Source organism: Equus caballus, chromosome 18 (genome assembly GCF_041296265.1).
Source record: "Equus caballus isolate H_3958 breed thoroughbred chromosome 18, TB-T2T, whole genome shotgun sequence".
Taxonomy (NCBI): Eukaryota; Metazoa; Chordata; class Mammalia; order Perissodactyla; family Equidae; genus Equus; species Equus caballus.
Window position 1 is genome coordinate 19,815,813 of NC_091701.1, and position 19,285 is coordinate 19,835,097.

The window sequence follows — 19,285 nt, forward strand, 5'->3', positions numbered from 1 at the left end:
TATTTTCCTTTAACTTGCATTGATAAAAATGTAATTAAAATCAGTTTACCTGCTTAGCTATTGATATACTGATTCATTTAACAAATAATCAATTATTATCCAATAATGGGCCAAGCTGTGTCAGGGCCACAAATACGAACGAGACATTGCCTAAAGTCTAGAACAGCTCAGCGTGATGGATATACAGCCTAATTAAGTCCAGTTTTGGTTCCTGGGTATTTCTGTCACAAGTGTAATTACATTCAAGTATGTCCAATAAGAAATTTAATTCAAACTTATAAATAATTACAAAGATTTTACTAGCCTGAAAACGTTTTTCAGTTTACCTTTCTCAAAGAGAAATAAATTAGAATAAAATAATAGTGTTTACTGTTTATCTTTGTTCCAAGTAGTTGGTTATTTATAGGGTTGAAAATAATAAATTGATAGTCTTGGGATGATATTAAAATTAATGTAGTACTTCCTTAGCTTTTGGTGGTTATATATACTACTACTGTTTTTTTTTTTTTTTGTATCACTGAATAATTTGAAACTCTAATGTACAGTAAAAGAACTACATCTAAACTATAGCAAAGGGAAGTAAAAGCTAAGCTGAGATTTATATTAGATGAACGACTCAAATGTTTTGGTGATTTTAGTTCCTGGACAACAGTACTCTCTAGACAATTTTTACTTGACTTCTAGTTAGAAGTTTCAATTCCTATCTTCCTTTTCCTTTTTTTAAAGGCCACTCTATTATTAGTCAATTTTAAAGGTTTCCCAAGGTGGTATGGTCATTGATGATCTAAGAAGAAGCCCAAGAGCCAGAATCTCAGCATTATAGTTTTGATTGCCAGTAAGGCCTTCGTTAATGTTCTATTGCCAAATTTTTTTTAATGGGGATCAACATATTAGCTTTCTTCCTCAGTGGATTGAAGGCTATATAAAAGTTTAATATTTGAGATTAAACATGTACTATGGGCCAGACACTGTGCTTAGCACTTTATATATTATTTCATGTAATTCTCACCTATGAGACAGGTATTATTATCTTAGAGAACGTAAGTACCTTAGAGAACACAAGTGACTGGCCCAAGGTTACATGGTCACCAAGTGATAAAGTTCGCATTCACAATGTGATCTTTTCATTCCACAATGTTGTTTCTCAACTTTTACTTCAGTTAAAACTTTTGTACAGTTATAGTCTAGTAATAATTTACTCATTTACAAAATGTACTTATTATAAATTTTGAAGCTTTTAAAAGTTCACATCTTTTAATAAAGCTAGTCATTGTAATCTTTATTATTGTAAGCATCGTTTAGTTAGGAAAATGGAATGAATTGACTTGAGAAAATTTACCGAATTAAGTAATTGAACCACACTTAATTACTAATTTTGATCATTTAGTTAGGATGTAGATAATTGTCAAACATGATTTTAGCAAACCTGGGGACTGTTCGTAACTCAACAGTAGACTTTAATTTTAGGAATTCCCAGTGTAGGCTAAATAATTAAAAACAACCATCTGTATTATTTCAAAGAGAAATAAATCCTTTTGATGTCTTTTAGATGTGTTTATTCTTTAAGAGGGATAGAACTAAGGGGAATGATTTACCCTTTAAATTCTCCTCTAATGATAGATAGCATTCATAATGGAAAGGAAATTCTTCACTGAACTTTATGTATTTCCATGTACTATCAACTAAAATGTAATTGTATTAATGATGACTATTTGCTATTTAAAACTGATGAATGTAAGTTGGTGATTAAATTTTTTAATACTTGGATTACCTTTCTTTTAGATGATAATCAAATTCTTAGAAAATGCAAAAAAAATTTACAGGAATAATGTTCTCTTAAATAATATGTGAGGACTATTTCAGAAGGATAAAATTTAGAATGCATAGCTTAAATAGGATAAATGAATAAATAGGAATTAAGTATATCCTTTTACTATAGCATTCTTAGAGGCAGTCTTTAATGCTTGACTGCTTACTGTCTAACTTGCTATATGCACTCTTGATGTAGGCACTTTTAAATCTATAATCTTCCAAAGGACGAACCTAACTGGATTAAATTCTTATTTCTCCTTATTTTCTCTTATTTGCTAAATAATGGAAAAATATTTCTTCATTTAGATATAGATGCCCTTGTAGGAGGAGAAGTTGGAGGCCTGGAGTTTGGCAAGTTACCATTTGGTGCCTGTGAAGATCCTATTAGGTGAAAATTTCAATCTATCATTTGCATTATGGGACTTTACTTTTTAAATTATATTGATATTGATTTTACTGTGCTTTATAATATATTGTAGCCTCCTGAAATGAGTATGGAACTGGAAATAGACCTACAACTAACAGTCTATCAGTCTGTTTTTTTCTCTGTAACTTAAAAGAGGCTTTAAAATAACACAAAAATGTATATAATACCATTTATTGATTATTCCTTATAGAAGTGATTCTTGGTCTGCTTTTTGGGAAACACTTTCAATATATTGAAAAGCACAGAGAATATCATATAAACTTTCATGTATCCATCACCCAGAATTAACAATTGTTTACATTTTTCCTGACTGCTTTTTCAAAATTCACAAATTAACACTCAAGTAAGAGACACAAGGGTGACCTCTTAGGTTACCCAGTTGCTTTTTAGAAGAGCTACTGTACTTGAAGAAAAAGCTGTTTCACAAGAAAATGTAGAGATTGGAAAATTTAATCACTGATAGCAAAATATTTGGAAAATATAAACATTGCTGATTTAGAAAGTATCTCATTTGTTTAGTTAAAATATTTGGTTAATTAAAAAGTATATACGCATGCATAAATACATTTTTAATACTCTCACATAGCGGTAGAAATAGTAACACTAGGGGCTGGCCCCGTGGCCGAGTGGTTAAGTTCGCGCGCTCCGCTGCAGGCGGCCCAGTGTTTCGTTGGTTCGAATCCTGGGCGCGGACATGGCACTGCTCATCAGACCACGCTGAGCCAGCGTCCCACATGCCACAACTAGAAGAACCCACAACGAAGAATACACAACTATGTACCGGGGGGGCGTTGGGGAGAAAAAGGAAAAAATAAAATCTTTAAAAAAAAAAAAAAAAAAAAAAAAGAAATAGTAACACTTAACTTAAAATCACTCAAGAGAAGATAAAGGAGTATCTTTTGTAATTGATGTTTGTTTGTTATATGTGCCAGGCACTATACTAAATGAAGATATGGAAGTAAATAAAGCAGCAGTTTCTGCCTTCTTGGCATTTACAATCTAACTGAAGGAAATAGACGTAATAGTTATCCAAATAAACATATAATTACAAGTTGTGGGATAATTTGAAGGAAAAGTACAAGATGTAATGACAGTAAAATGAGGAACTTGTTTAGGTTGGGATGCCATCAGGAAAGTGTTCTCAAAGGAATTGATAGTTAACTTGAGTCTCAGTGAGGGGAGGACTCAGCAAAGCAAAGAGTGAGAGAACGAGCATTCCAGGTGGAAGGAAGAGCCTGTGTGACGGGCTTGATGAAGGAGAGGTTGGCGAGTTTACTGGGAGAAATAGAAGGTGGCCAACACGGCCAGACTGTGGTGAGCGAGGGGGAAATGGTATAGGCTGGCTGATGGATACATTTGTGGCCCTCTGACTGGTTCATTCATTTGGATTTTGCTTAGAGAAATTTTTCGGGGGGAAGAATAAAATTGACGTGGTAGTTGAAAGTTGAGAGAGTTAGTTATTAAATATTTCTTCCTAATTTTAAATCATAGGAGTTGGTAGGGAAACAAATGATTGAAGAATGCAAAAATAAGTTGGGGGTAAGATGGTGCATATGGTGGACCATTTAGATCAAGTGATGATTAGCAAATATTGTGGGCACTATGCTTTTGAAAAGGAATCTTTGGTAGTTGAAGAGGAAATGAAGAGATCTTTTTCAGTGTCCTCTCTCCTTGTCAAAGAAATTATTCTATAGTTAGAGGGAGATGGGAGGATGTAGTCATAAAAAGCTTAGGAACTGAATCTGAGGTTAATACCTAAAATTATTCAGGAGCTTATAATTTTAAACCTCTAATCATCCATGTTCTCTAATATTGCATACTGTTTTATGGTCATTTTTTTAATCTTAAAAATTAGTTTTATTATGAAAGTAATAAACTAATGCTCAGTAGAGAAAATTTAGAAAACTTATAAAAAGAGGCAAAAATCGTATGTTTACTGGTCAGGTTTTTTACTTGCAAACTAAGTAGTAGTCAACTCTTGACTAATTCAAACAAAAAATCAATTTATTGGAAAGATATTTGATAACTCAAGGGTTTAATTGGGACCATTATAGGACCCGGCTTGGAAAATAGGCTTGAGCCAAAGGTGGCTAGTTATCCAGTTCATAACCAAGGTTATATTGCATTGCTGTGGAGTCTTGGCCCTGCTATCACGGTGAATTCTAAACTGTACTGGTAGATTCAGTCTCAGACTGGAGTTACCAGTTAGTCAAGCACCACCAAAGATCAAAGAAATAATTGGTCCTTTTGGCTTCTGTTCTCTCCAAATATAAGAAGTGGGTTCAGAATCTAGACAAGACAAAAAAATTCGCCACTTCATAATCCCACTACTCATAGGTGATCACTGATGACAGCTTGGTATATGTGCTTCCAGCCATTTTCCTATGCATGAATCTGGTGTATATATGTATATGTTTATTGTATGAATGTACGACAGGGATCCACAAGACCACCCTCAGGTTCAGGATTTGCTAGGAGGACTCACAGGACTCAGCATATAGTTGTGCTTGTGGCTATGATTTATTACAGTGAAAGGATACAATGCAAAAATCAGCAAAGAGAAAAGGCACATAGAGTGAGGTCCAGAGCAAACCAGGGGCAAGCCTCCTCTCCAAGTGTAGTCACAGAGGATACGCTTAATTCTCCCAGCAATGAATTGTGACATGTGTGAAAAGCTGTCTACCAGAGAAGCTCATTAGAGGCTCAGCGCTTAGGGGTTTTATCAGGAGTTGGTCACATAGGCACCCTCTGCCTAGCACATACCAGAAGGAAAGCAGGTTTTCAGCATAAACCATACTGTTTGCACAAGTAGTTTAGGCACAGTGAGCCACTCTTATCAGGGAAAGGTAAGAACCTCCTGAAATGCAAGTTCCCAGATGCCAAGCCAAGGGCCAACTTTGCAAGTAGTCTTTTCTAAATATTAGGCCCACTATGTTAACTCTTTTTTCGCAGTATATTTGTCTATTTTATAAATCTATGTCATCCTGTACATTTTTTGTGGCTTGCTTTATTTTATAATCTTACATGAAAACTTTTTGAAATTGAATATTTATCTATAAGAGGTCAGCAAACTATGACCTGTGGACCAAATCTGGTCAGTAACCTGTTTTCGTTTAGCCAATAAACTAAGAATGCTTTTTATATTTTTAAGGGTTTTAGAAGAAAAAACAAGAATATAACAGAGACTACATGGCCCACAAAGCCTAAAATATTTTATCTCTGCTCCTTTGTAGAAAAGTTTGCCAACCCCTGACCCACAATGTGATTTTTTTTCAAGTTGAGATAGAATTCATTTACCAAAAAATTCACCATTTAAAAGTATACAATTCAGTGGTTTTTAGTATTTACAGAATTGTGCAACCATCTTCACTGTCTAATTCTAAAGCACTTTCATCAGTCCAAAAAGAAACCCCTCACTTCTTAGCTCTCATCCCCCCCAGTCTCCCCAGGGCCTCTGGCTCTAGGCAAGTGCTAATCTACTTTCTGTCTCTATGGGTTTGCCTATTTTGGACATTTCATATAAATTACAATATATAATATGTGGCCTTTTACGTTTGGCGGCTTTCCCTTAGCTTAATGTTTTTGAGGTTCATCAATACTTCCTTGCTTTTTATGGCTGTATAATATGCCATTGTATGGATAATACCACATTTTATTTATCCATTCATCAGCTGGTAGACCTTTAGGTTATTTACACTTCGGGGCTGTTATGTGTAGCATGGTTTTTTAATGTCTGCGAGACGTTAACTTCATATGGATGTCCTACCGTTTGCTAAACCAGTTGTTTCCAATTTTATTGTGTTATAAATAACACAACTTTTAACATACTTGCCTGTTCATCTCTGGGTATTTACTTAGGATATGTTTCTAGCAGAATTGCTTGGTCAGAGGATACATATAGAGTATTAAAGCTTTTGGATATATTTTATGTTTTGTTTATTTTAGTGAACTCCATTTAGCAACTACGTGGCCTCACTTGACTGAAGGTATCATTGTGGATAATGATGTTTATTCGTAAGTATGTTAAGAGTAGTACATTGAGATTAAAACATTTCAGTAGAGTAAATTAACAATTTTCCTTTTTCTTTATATCAGTTTCTGATAAGATTGGTTGATTTTTCTATTTTTAAAGATCACTTTTTAGACTGATTAACATGTATTAGAGATGTGTTTTAAGCTGCTGACTTTGGGGGTATGATCCTTAGTTCAGGGATAATGAACAATCTGAATCTTACTTAGTGTTAGCAAAGATGTCTCTAACAGTTTGAGATCCAGGGCATAATTCTGTTGAACTGTTCTCAGCTAGTTAAAAGCATTTCATGAAGTGCTTTGAAGAGATGTTGGTCATCAGAATGTGTGGAAGTAATATTTGATTATTAAGTATCATAAGTTACAAAACTTCCATGTCTCATACTCCTGTGCAATGGAAACAACTTGAAAATTACAGCAAACATTGTCTAGGAAGAATGTGGAGAAGGAGGAATGCAATTTTAGTACCTTCTCATGCTTAATGCAGAACAGTGAGAAATAGGACGCTTTTTTTCCCATAATTAAAATAAATGTATTTGCTGATGGCAGTAGTAACATGAGCTTTCTTAATCAGATAATTTAGATGGGTATAAAGAAGAAAAGTAAAGACTACCTACAATCACATTACTTAAAAAATAGCCAGTTAGTATTTTGGGATTTTTCTTTTTTTCTTTTTTAATTGGAGTATAATTGGCATATAGCATTATATTAGTTTCAGGTGTACTACAAAATGATTTGATATTTGTATGGGAGTGTATCTTTTTAAAGTTTAAATTTATATATTAATTTGGTCTATTCATTTAATGTATTATTTTATGTTTTTTATGCCACTAAATGTAGATCTATGTTGTTATTTTTTAAATAGCTGCATAGTATTCCCTTAAGTGAATGCTCAATAATCTATTTAGTTAGGAAAATAGGGGACTTTTGATCTTGTGCAAAGTTTTGTAGTTTCTTTTTTTATTAATATCACATGCACTTGCTTGTTTCTCTTTCCTTTTTTATTATTCTTAAAATTATCAGTGTACATTGCCTGTTCAGAATCATTTTTATATGTGTTTTTTGATTATGGTTTTTCCTTTTGTGCTTATTTGTGTGAGAACTTTGATTTCTTAATATTTTATTTTTTTAAACTTATCTGGATGGCCTTATGCATCTAAATAACAGTAAGTTTAAGTGAGGCAAAATGAATTGTTCGTCCTTCTATATAGTGTTTTCATTAGACTGCATTTTGGTAAATTCATGAGTCTTGATTGTCATAATTAGGATCTTATGTTTATCATTTTGCATTTTAGTGATTTGGATCCTATTCAGGCTCCCCATTGGTCTGTTAGAGTTCGAAAAGCTGATAATCCTCAGTGTTTGCTAGGTAAGCTATTTAATCTTCCTTTCCTGCAACGCCACCAATATGCCTATCCCGGATCAGGAACATTGAATGTATTGTTTATGCATTTATTTCACCTATCAAAAAAGTATTTTTTATTTTTACTTTTTTACATTTGTGACCTCTTTGCTTAACACCATTAAAAAAAAGTCTTTGCCAACAGCAGTAAATCCTTCTGGTTACTCTTGAATAGCACTAACAGGATTTCTTTCTTGTCTTTTAGTTGCAACCATTTTACACCTCAGAATTCTCTGATATTTTCTCATGATCTGAGTTTTATTCTTTTAATGCTTTTATGACATTCCTTTTTTTTTCCTCGTGTGGCATAGTGTGCATCTTCCATTCTAGTTAATGGAGCCCTTTTTGCCTTTTGTCATCCCTGTGAACTTATGGTATATGATGGGAAGAAAGCTGATTTTGACAGTCTTATTAGAGCCCCTCTGTAGAGTTGTACCACATCTGCAAATTTATATTCTGATAGAGGAAAATAGGTGTAAAGAAACTTGTACACCTCATAGGGTCATTTGAAGAATCAGGTAAAATAACATAAATAGAAATACTTTGAAAAATATCAATTGCTAGTCAGATAGTATTATTGTATCCCATGTCTGGAATTAACTTTCCCTTCCCATTTTTGTAGATATATCTCTTCCATGAAGTTTTCTGAACCCGTCTCCTCAATGTGCCTTTCCATCTTTTTCCACTCTTATATTTAGTAGGCATGAAAATATTTTCTCCATTTCTGTGTTCATCTATGCCACCCTCACTTCATATAGCCTGATATATTACTATTCAACTGATGGAGTTACTAAATATTTATTGGTGACAGTAATGAGGCATTTCCCTAAAGCATTATTTTCTTGGGCTCTTTATTATTCATCGTATGCTGTCATTAGATGCCATTTGTGCTAACTATGTAATAGTGGATACAAAATGTATAAGGTAAAATTCCTGCCTTCAGTGAATTTGTCTTGGGGTGTTAGGGAAACAAGTAGAGGTTTGATATCAAGAGTTTTAGAGTTGAAGAGACCTTGTTGCAAATCCTAGATCCACCAGTTTGAGCACGTTTCATAATCTCTTCAAGTCTTAGTAAAATAGAGATGGCAATAGTACATACTTCTTAGGGTTATTGAGAAGATCAAGTAAGATTATGTGTGTATGTGAATCACAGTTAATACAGTGCTTATCTTATAGTAAATGCTCAATGCATAGTTTCTCTTGTTTAATCACTGAACTAGTAAATTTACTTATGAAATTGTTTCCTCGTTCCTTATTATTCCTCCTCCACTGACTTCTGTGATAACTGCAGAGGACCTTAGTATTAAAAGTATCCCTATTTTAAGTTACTGTTCCATGATCTCACCCTACCTCTTTAACTTTGTTTGTATGACTAGACTGTAGGATTATATAGTCATATATAATAAACTATAGTCATATAGTTTATATGACTGGATTATAGGATTTTCCTACCTTCTGAAGAAGTCAGAAAATCTTCTAGGTTTATTCAGAACTAGTTGGTAAATTCTCAAACTTAGATGTACTTGGTATATTATATTGTCTAATAATTTTAGTACTGATAGTTCTTATTAAGCTTTAATTTCTTTGTGCAAATATCTCATTGCAGCTCTTTAGAAGATATCAAATCTTTTTCCCCTTTCTTCTAATAATGACACAAAGGATACCATTAATGTGCAGCCAAAGCTGAAATAACTTCATCCCACATGATTTATTAATCTTCCAGAAATATATCTTTAGAATTTCTTTTTAATTTTTATTTTTTTAATTGATTCAGAATTCTAGTAGGGTGGCAGTTAGGGAAAAAAGACCACTGCATACATGTAGTAATATTCTTGTTACTTATACAACTTAATGAGAATAGCTGCTGTTTGTCTTATTAAGGTGCATGGTAAGTGCTTAATATTATTAGACACAATTATTTTTCCATTTATTCTAGATGGAATTCTAAGGAAAACTTTTTTACTATCCTGGGACATGGAGAGAGAGGAAAAGCAAGGCTATCTTGCTTTGAAATAAGGTTCATTTTTGTCTTGGGTGGAAAACTGAATGGCTTCTTTCTCTACCTTTTCTTAGTTAATAGCTTGTGTAAGAAGACGTGCACTTTAATTTGGAGGACTGATTTCTTTCAGTTCAGTGTCAAAAATGAGTAACATTTTTTCTGTGTAGGTGATTTTGTCACTGAATTTTTTAAAATTTGCCGTCGAAAGGAGTCAACTGACGAGATTCTTGGACGATCTACGTTTGAGGAAGAAGGGAGAGGTGACTTGCTTCTTTTTGTTTAATTATTTTCAAATGTCTAACCCTTTTCCTTTGGCACATTTTCCAACAACTTTTCATCTATTTTCTCATTTGAATTAAGTTGGAGAAGCAAGTTTTGATGGACTAGACAGCTACCATTTCTCTCCAGACTATACCCGGAGCTTAAAACCTTAAGTGCATTTAATAAGTTTTTTCCACCAAAAGTGTAAGATATTTTGACAAGCAGAGTTTTAGAGGTTTATTTTTGAAGTCCCCGGGGAGAAATAATTTGTGTTACACCTTGGTCAATCATGCATGCGTACAAAGCTGACATGTGTTTAAAATTTTATAATTCTGAGACCATGTAATACTAGTGAAAAGAGGGAACTAAAATATTCTGTACAACCTATCAGTTTACTCATCAGTTTAACCTGCTAAGGCTGATGATATAATTTGTATTCGTTTCTATTCTTTTTATAGAAATTGCTGATATAACCCATGCTTTGTCAAAGTTGACAGAGCCAGCACCAGTTCCAATTCATAAATTATCAGTTTCAAATATGGTACACACTGCAAAGAAGAAAATACGAAAACACAGAGGTGTAGAAGAATCACCACTGAATAACGATGTCCTCAATACTATTCTCTTGGTAACTAAATGTAGTGTCTTTGTATGTCTATATGCGTACTCATTCATTGTATATTCGGTCTCTTCTATGTGGCAGGCACTGGATTGGAAGTATAAGATGCGTAAAACAAAGTCTCCACATTCAGAGTTCCCACTAGTATAGTGGGAAGAAGAAAAGTAAACAATAATTCTAATACCATGTTGCATGTGAGAAGTGAGAACACAGCAGAGGATGCCTCTGTCTGTCTGAGCAGTGGGAATCAGGGAAGGCTTCATAAAGAGGGACACTTGAGCTGCATCTTGTAGTGAAGAAAGCTTTAGAAGCAGAGGAATAGCAGAGGCCTGAGCATGTTGAACAGTTTGGTATATTATAGTGTACTTCCCAAGGAGTGGCCAGGGATGAGGCTGGAGAGTAGCAGGTAACCTGCCATGCTGAAACACTGGACTTCATCTTGCAGTTTAATACCATTTTAAGCAGAAGGTTGACGTGGTCAGAGTTGTATTTTTTTAAAACTTTCTTTAACAAGAGTCCATAAAAAGCTTTATAGCGAGTAGTAGAAAGGGCTAGAGTGTCTCCTAGGTATAGTGTAGTGGAACAGGCCCAGCCTGGGAGCCACACAAACCAGGGTTTAATCCTGACTTACTCTATGACTTTGAACACGCCATTCCACTTCAGTTTCCTCATCTATAAATGAGGCTAATAAAACCTCGTGAGATTGTTGTCTGGATGAAAGGAATTTCTATTACACTGTCTGGCATATAATAGGCCTTTGATAAATGATAGCTATTCTTACTGTAATTATAGCTGTAATTGTACTTCTGGCACTTTATTCATTAGGACTATCTTGGGAAAAACCTTCAAGAATAGTGCAGTGAAAAGAATACTGGACTTGGAAACTTGATGTTAATCCTATCCCTGCCATTAATCTGAATAAGATTCTTAACCAGGTTTTCAGCTTGTGTATCTGTAAGACATGGGCAGTGATATTTAGCCCACACAGTGATATGAGAATAGGATGTTGTTTGTAACTGTGCCTAGTAGTAGGGGTTGGCACATAGTAGTTCCTTTATTTTTAAAAATCTGTTTAGCATGTTCTGTAATATGTGCAAAGTATGCATAGTAAAAGGAATTACAAGTCAGGAGTACTGTAAAACATTTGAAAGGAACAGTTTGATGAAAGGACTGAGAATAAGTTTCTATAGAGAAGACCTCTTCTTAAGAAAGTATCCTTAGAGATTTTATTCTAGTTATATGGCTCGGTTGTCATATGCACTGAACATTTTTGTGTGTGTGTGTGAGGAAGATTGGCCCTGAGCTAACATCTGTTGCCAGTCTTCCTCTGTTTTATGTGGGAGGCCACCACAGCATGGCTTGACAAGCAGTGCTATGACTGCACCCAGGCTCTGAACCTGCGAACCCCAGGCCACCAAAGCAGAGCACGCGAACTTAACCACTGCATCACTGGGCCAGCCCCTAAACTTTTTTTTTTTTTTACCACTTTTACACACACATAAACAGAAACTATGTGGAAAAGATAATACTGGTCATTATGTGTGTTTAGACTGCTTCCTTCTTTCTGGGATATCTCATAACATAAAGTTATGAGTCTTAAATATACTTTTGGCATTTCATATTTGAAAACCTGTCTCAGATTATATGAGTGTTTTAAAATTTTCTTTTATAGTGTTGTCTTTTTAATACTATTAATACTTTTTAAAAATTTTAATGATCTTGGATGAGCCTGAAGAGATTTAAAAGCTCATAGGACCAGATGGTTACATTTAAGAAAAAAATCTCTGATTTCTGAAATTTACTTGTTCCTGAAACTCTGTACTTTCAAAGAAAAATAGAAAACATTTGAGATAGTTTATAACCAATTGGCCAGTACAATAAGAACATTCCCATTGGTTCAACAGCAAAACTATTAAAAAGTCAAATAGTGTCTGTATGAATTATAAAAATCAACAAAATAGGAAATTTGCTCAAAAATGTGGTGGTTTTCTTTGTTCTCCCTAAGTTTTTATTCCCCGATGCTGCTTCTGAGAAACCATTAGATGGAACTTCTTCAACAGACAACAATAATCCTCCATCAGAGAGTGAAGAATATGTAAGTTGATTTGGAGTTCAATATTGAAATATTTAAAACGCATTGAATTTCTAGGGGTTTGATGATATTTCTAGTTTAGTAGCATAGGATTTTTTTATTTTAAAATCACCAAAGGAAAATGAGTGGAGATCATGGCCTCTGTTTAGATAATGACCTGCTATAGAATATTGACATAAATACATATCTTGAGTAGCAAGAACTTTTCTGGAAACAATGAAAAATAACATAAATATACTGTGCATGGTTGTAGGATTTCCCTCATTTTAGACTTCATGAAATCATCAAATTTATGTTTTGACACAGATTCTTCTCTGTATTCAAAACTAGACAGTGAGTGGAAAAGTCTTTAATGAAATAATGTGTAAAAGAAAGTAACAGTTTCATGTTTTCCTTACTCCAGTCTTTGATAAATTGAGCAGTGAGAGTTTAAATGACAGTTGTGGAGATATATCAAACTGTTAACAGTAGTTATTGCTGAGGAGCAGATTTCATGAAGTGAGGAGGAAAAGCAGAGGCTTTATTTACGTTTTCAGTTTATACAGTTCTGATTTTATGGTTTTGTTTTTGACAAGTGTGTACTCATTTATAATTAAAATATTTTTAAAACAACACATGAAATTTATAATACATCTTGAAGATTCCACAGAAGAAATTGAAAGCTGTAACTTTAGCCTCACTAAAACTATAGCTCACTTTTTTGATCATTGTAGAAATCTTGAAAACATGAAGAACTGCCTAAGAACAATTTAGGCAGTAATGTATTAGACATTTGATAAAAGCTAGTTTGGGTAGGATGGGTTAATTTTAGTATTAAAATCTCTCCCCACACAGTTTTTGATTAATACATGTAAATATGTTGTTAAGTTTTGCTTTGTTTCTGTTTTGTTAAATTTAGAATCTCTACAATCAGTTCAAATCTGCACCATCTGACAGTTTAACATACAAATTGGCTTTGTGTCTTTGTATGATCAATCTCTACCATGGAGGATTGAAGGGAGTGGCACACCTATGGCAGGAATTTGTTCTTGAAATGCGTTTCAGATGGGAAAACAACTTTCTGATTCCAGGGTAATAATTTCAATTTCCAGTTGTATAGACAGAATTTTTGTTTGTTAGCAGAATTTCACTTTTGACCCATTAATTCTCTTCTATGAGATCTACTCTAGGAAAGTGGTAAGAAACTTTGGACACAATTAATGTTCAGAGGTGTTCACTGCAGCAAATTTATAATAGGGGGGAAAAAGATGAAACAACCTAAGTATCAAACATAAAAGAATGCTTAAATAAATCATGATATATCTCTACAGTGGAAAGTAATGGCTCCATTACAAGGTTTTTTCCTAAGAATCTATGATAATACAGAAAGTGACCATAGTATTTGTAGTAAAGTGGAGCATATTGTTGCATATACACAGTGCTTTCAATTGTGATTATATATATATGTGTAGAAAAATAATTGGAAATAAATACAGCTGAATGTTAACAGTAGTTTTCCTGGATGTGAAATTATGTTTTTAATTTGTTCTTTATACATTTATGTATTTTCTAAGTCTTCTGTAGTAAACATATATTTTTATAGTTGGAGGGAAAACATCTTTAGAATTCATAAGTTCAAATATTAAACGTTACCTGTAATTGCTTTGGTATAATTTATATTGACATTTCGCTTAACCAAGTAGAACAGTTTAGTGAGCATGTTTGTTGATATTGCATAGGCTACTGCTCATCTACCCATGCTACAGGAGGAGAATCATGATATGAGTAATGTAAAATGGTGATTCATCCAAAAATGTTTACTCTTAATGTCATTTGCCAGGCTCCGCTTAGCTGGATTCTTTCTTGGCTGATTACTGGGAAGCTGGTAGTTTAGAACTAGAGGCAGTCTAGGCTCCCTTGGCAAAAGAGAGATGGAGATCGATGGTTTTTATATTGAGAATCCACTTTAATAATTGAGAACTGAATACATATTCTAATCTGTTTTGTATGGTGTGAAATACTGTCTGCTAGCTACTTCCTGGGGTGGATTTAGAAACTTTTTTTCGTTTTAAGTTTCTCTTAGCTTGACAGCTATCACTAGTTTGCTGTTATGCTTTGAAATATTTATTATGTTTGCTGTTGGTAATTTGTGGACTAGGAGGATAAAATAAATTTTGATCTTTTAATCTTGTTTGCTCCATCCGTCTCAGTTACCTTATCTATAGAAATCTAGTTTTGATTTCTTATCAATATGGCTAAAATTTATGATAGTATAAAAATATGCATACTTGAAGCAATTTTACTGAAACTAGTCTTTCTTTTTCCCCTTACTTTATTTGATAGATTAGCAAGTGGGCCTCCAGATCTAAGATGTTGTTTACTGCATCAGAAACTACAGGTAAAGATTTCCCCATGACGGTGTATAAATGTCTTGATTCAATCAGAGCTTATTCTTATACTAAATGTAATGACGGATTATAGGCTCTTCTCACGGTGCTGCTGTAGCTTACTTATAGTCACTGTCATTCCCAAGAAGGTCCAGGGAAGGGGTGGAGAATGAAAGTTAAATATTCAAGTAGTGGATAGATTCTTATTTTACTGTAACTAATTCAAATATAAATGTTATTTTTGTTTTCTTAAGATGTTAAATTGTTGTATTGAAAGAAAGAAGGCACGTGATGAGGGGAGAAAGACAAATACTTCAGATAATGTAACGAATACATATCCAGGGGATGCTGGAAAAGCTGGAGACCAACTGGGGCCAGATAATCTAAAAGATACGGATAAAGAAAAGGGAGAGGTGGGAAAATCTTGGGATTCTTGGAGTGACAGTGAAGAAGAATTTTTTGAATGCCTGAGTGATACTGAAGAACTTAAGGGAAATGGACAAGAGGGTGGCAAGAAAGGAGGACCTAAGGAGATGGCAAATTTAAAGCCAGAAGGACGACTCATTCAGCATGGGAAACTTACACTGCTACATAATGGAGAACCTCTCTACATTCCAGTAACCCAGGTAGGACACGGACTGGCTCTTTGTTTTAGTTTTTTTAATTTTGTTGTTTATGTAACTTTATCCTAGTAGGAGATGATTGCTTTGGGTAGGGGTAATTCTTTAAACAGTCTGTGTTCAGAGATCTAAGATTTGAAATCTAAATAAACTACTGGAGCTTTTAGGTCTAGCATTTCTGAAATTGAGAAATGTTTTGAAGTTTAAGTTGACAGTAGCTCATCATGTGTAAGGTGATCCATTATTTCTTAAACTGAGTGGTGAGTACTCAGGTGTTTAAAAAAACAAAACCCAAAAGTATGGAAGGGAAAGAATAAAAGTCCTTTAATTACGTAATTAGTTTTTTTCTGTTCAAAACTTTAGTTTGAAGCCATTTTACACTGTTAGGAAGTAGAATAGCAACAACTCAACACCTAAATAGTATGTGAATACATTTTGTTGTGAAAAATTCATTCTAGAAAAAGTTAAGGCCACCACCTGCTAATTCAACTCTCATCCCTGTAAGTAGCCACTACTATTGTTTTGGATTATAAGTATAATCTTATACCTATTTTTATGCATTGATGTACATATATGTATGTGCATATGACACATAGTTCTGTGGACTTTTTGTTTTTAAATGTATGAATTGGTGTGCACCTTTTTGTTTAACCTAATATGTCTTGAAGATCTTTCCCTGTTATTTCATGTAGATCTTCATTTCTTTTTAATTGCCATATGATATTCCATGACATGGAAAAGCCATAGTTTATTTAACCATTCCCCTCTTAATGCAAAATAAATGTTATTTGCAAGTTTTTGCTATTATAGTGCTACAGTACAAATTCATGTAGCTTTTCCTGTATTGTGTGTTCACATATGAGTGTTTATCTATGGAAGAAAATGAGAAATGGGATTGCTAGATAAACTGATATACAAGTTATAAAATTTATCTTCAATGAGGCTGAACCTATTTTAAACTCCGTTGATGGTGAATATGGGAGTAGGGGAATATTGTTCCCTCCCCAACTTTCCTTTCTCACTTTCTTCCTTCCACAGATATGTATTGAGTGGCTAATATATGCAAACCACTGTTCTAGACCTTGGGAATTTAGTAGCAAGCTAGACAGTAAGGTTCTTACACTCATAGTACTTAGATTCATATTTTATTTAATTTTTTAGAAACAATGATGTTACCAGTCAGAAATTTTTGCCAATATGATGGGCAAAAGTATTGTTTCAGTGTTTTAAATTGTATTTCCCTGATTTTTGATGAACCTAAGCATCTTTTAATGTTTCTTGTCCATCTTTTCCTATGAATTACCTACCATTTGTCTTTTTGGTTGCTGTCCTGTTCTTATTGATTTATATGAGTCCTTCTTATTTTAGATATAAATCTTTTATATTTATTGTATATGTTTTCCCCTTGTCATTAAAAAATATTTATTTACTGAGTTATACATTAATATATAAAGAGAACAAATCTTAAGTGTACAACTTGGTGAATTTTTTCATATTTAAAAACCCATGTAACTACCACTCTCATCAAGTTATAGAAAATTCGCATCTCCTAGAACAGTACAGGTCAATAGAACTTTCTGTGAAGATGGAAATGTACATTTTCTATCTCTGCTCTGTCCAGTACTGTCACCATTATCCATATGTGCCTATCGAGTGCTTGAAATGTGGCTCATGCTGCTAAGGAACTGAGGTTTTGTTTTAATTTATTTAAATTTAAATAGCCAGACGTACTGGATAGCATAGCCCAGTACTGCCCTCCAGATAACTCTTATCTTTCATCAGCATAGGTTGGTTTTGTCATTTTTTAAACTTCATAAATGGAATCATACATTGTATACTCTTGTACTGAACTTTTTTTATTCAGCTACCGTCCATGAAGTTCATCCATGTTGTTGCATGTATCAGTACTTGTATGTGTGTCATATTATTTTGTAGTATTCTATTATATGAATATGCCACAATTTGCTTATTTGCTTATTCTTTCACCTATTGGTGGAATTTGAGTTGTTTACAGTTTGAGTTGTTATAAATAAATGAACATTCTTATAAGAGTCTTTTGGTGAACCTAGGCACTCATTTTCTTTTGGATATAGTCCTAAGAGTAGAATTGTTGGGCCATATGGTAAAAATATATTTTAGCCTTAATAGATATTGCTAAACAGTCTCCCCAAGTGGTTAAACTAATTTATATTTCCTCCAACAATGTATAATAATTGTTGTTTATTCCACATTATCTCTGTTGTTGTGTCAGGGGTCCCCAACACCACTCCTGGGTTTGATGATTTGCTAGGAGTACTCAGCACGACTCAGCACATGGTCATGCTCATGGCTATAATTTATTGCACTAAAAGGGTACAAAGCAAAATCAGCAAAAGGAAATGGCACATGGGACGAAGTGTGAAGGATGTCATGCACAAGCTTCCAAGAGTTCCCTCCCAGTGTAGTCACACTTAAGTTCTCCAGCAACGAATTGTGACCACGCATGTGAAATGTTGTCTCCCAGGGAAACTTGTTAGAGGCTCAGTGCTCTAGGTTTTTATTGGGGGCTGGTCATATAGTCACACCCTCTGCCTAGCATGTACCAAAACTCCAGACTCCCAGAAGGAAAGGATGTGTTCACCATAAACCATATTGTTTACACAGATGGTTGAGGTACACTGAGCCATTTTTATCAGTTCTGAGTATGGTGGAGACCCTGCCAAAATCCAAGTTCCCAATTGCCAGCCAAGGGCCAACTTTGCAAACAGGCCTTTCTAAGGATAGCAGTGTGAGGCCTACTCTGTTAACTCTTCTCTGCACAGTTGATAATTTCCGTCATTGTACTTTTTGCCTTTCTAATGGGTATGTAGTAATGTCTCATGTTTTTACATTTTCCTGATGAATAATGATGCTGAACACACTTTTATATATTTATTGCACATTTGGATATCTTCTTGGTAAAGTGTCTATTCAAGGCCCTGCCTATTTTTTTTTAAAGTTAGTTGTCTTTTTTCTTACTGCTTTGTAGGAATTCTTCATATATTCTGCATATGAGTCCTTAGTAGGATATATGGATTACAAATAATTTTTCCTAGTCTGTTGCCTAATCGCTTTCTTAATGTTGCCTTCTGTTGAACAGACATTCTTAATTTTAATAAAGTCACATCTACCCATGTTTTTCTTATATGGATAGTGCTTTTGTTGCCCCTTTAGGAAATCTTTACCTACCCCAAGGTCCTGGAGATATTCTCCTTATGTTTTCTTCTGGAAGCTTTATTGTTTTACCTATCACATTTATGTGTGCGATCCACCTCTAATTGACAGTGTTTGGTATGAGGAAGAGGTTAAGATTCTCTTTTTTCTGTAAGGATGTACAGTTGTTCCAACACCATTATTGAAAAGATCTGCCTTTTCCCAGAGAATGGCAGTGACGTCTTTGTTGTAAATCACGTGACTGTGTGCACGTTGGTCTTTTTTCTGGACTACTTATTCTGCTGCATTAATCTCTTTGTGTATCCTTGTGCCAATAATGTACTGTCTTTGTTACTGAGGCTTTGTAATAAATCTTTCTATCTTGTAGTGTAAGTCTTCTAACTTTGTTCTTCAAGATTTTCTTGGCTGTCCTTTGCATTTTTACTAGATGGCTATAATTTACAAGAGTAGGTTTTTGTTTGATAGG

General features: G+C 34.1%; 1 protein-coding gene across 9 annotated transcripts in view; it reads left to right on the forward strand.

Annotated features, from left to right (window-relative positions):
- The window catches only part of RAB3GAP1 (RAB3 GTPase activating protein catalytic subunit 1), a 118,997-nt gene that overhangs the window by 73,227 nt on the left and 26,485 nt on the right, over positions 1-19,285 (forward strand). For all 9 annotated transcript variants that reach the window (XM_070240758.1, XM_003363239.4, XM_001489470.5 and 6 more), the window contains 9 exons: positions 2,119-2,200; positions 6,185-6,253; positions 7,564-7,637; positions 9,837-9,929; positions 10,389-10,558; positions 12,555-12,644; positions 13,540-13,712; positions 14,964-15,018; positions 15,262-15,633. In XM_070240758.1, the coding sequence (XP_070096859.1) occupies positions 2,119-2,200; positions 6,185-6,253; positions 7,564-7,637; positions 9,837-9,929; positions 10,389-10,558; positions 12,555-12,644; positions 13,540-13,712; positions 14,964-15,018; positions 15,262-15,633 (1,178 nt within the window). The remainder of the gene's footprint in view (positions 1-2,118; positions 2,201-6,184; positions 6,254-7,563; positions 7,638-9,836; positions 9,930-10,388; positions 10,559-12,554; positions 12,645-13,539; positions 13,713-14,963; positions 15,019-15,261; positions 15,634-19,285) is intronic.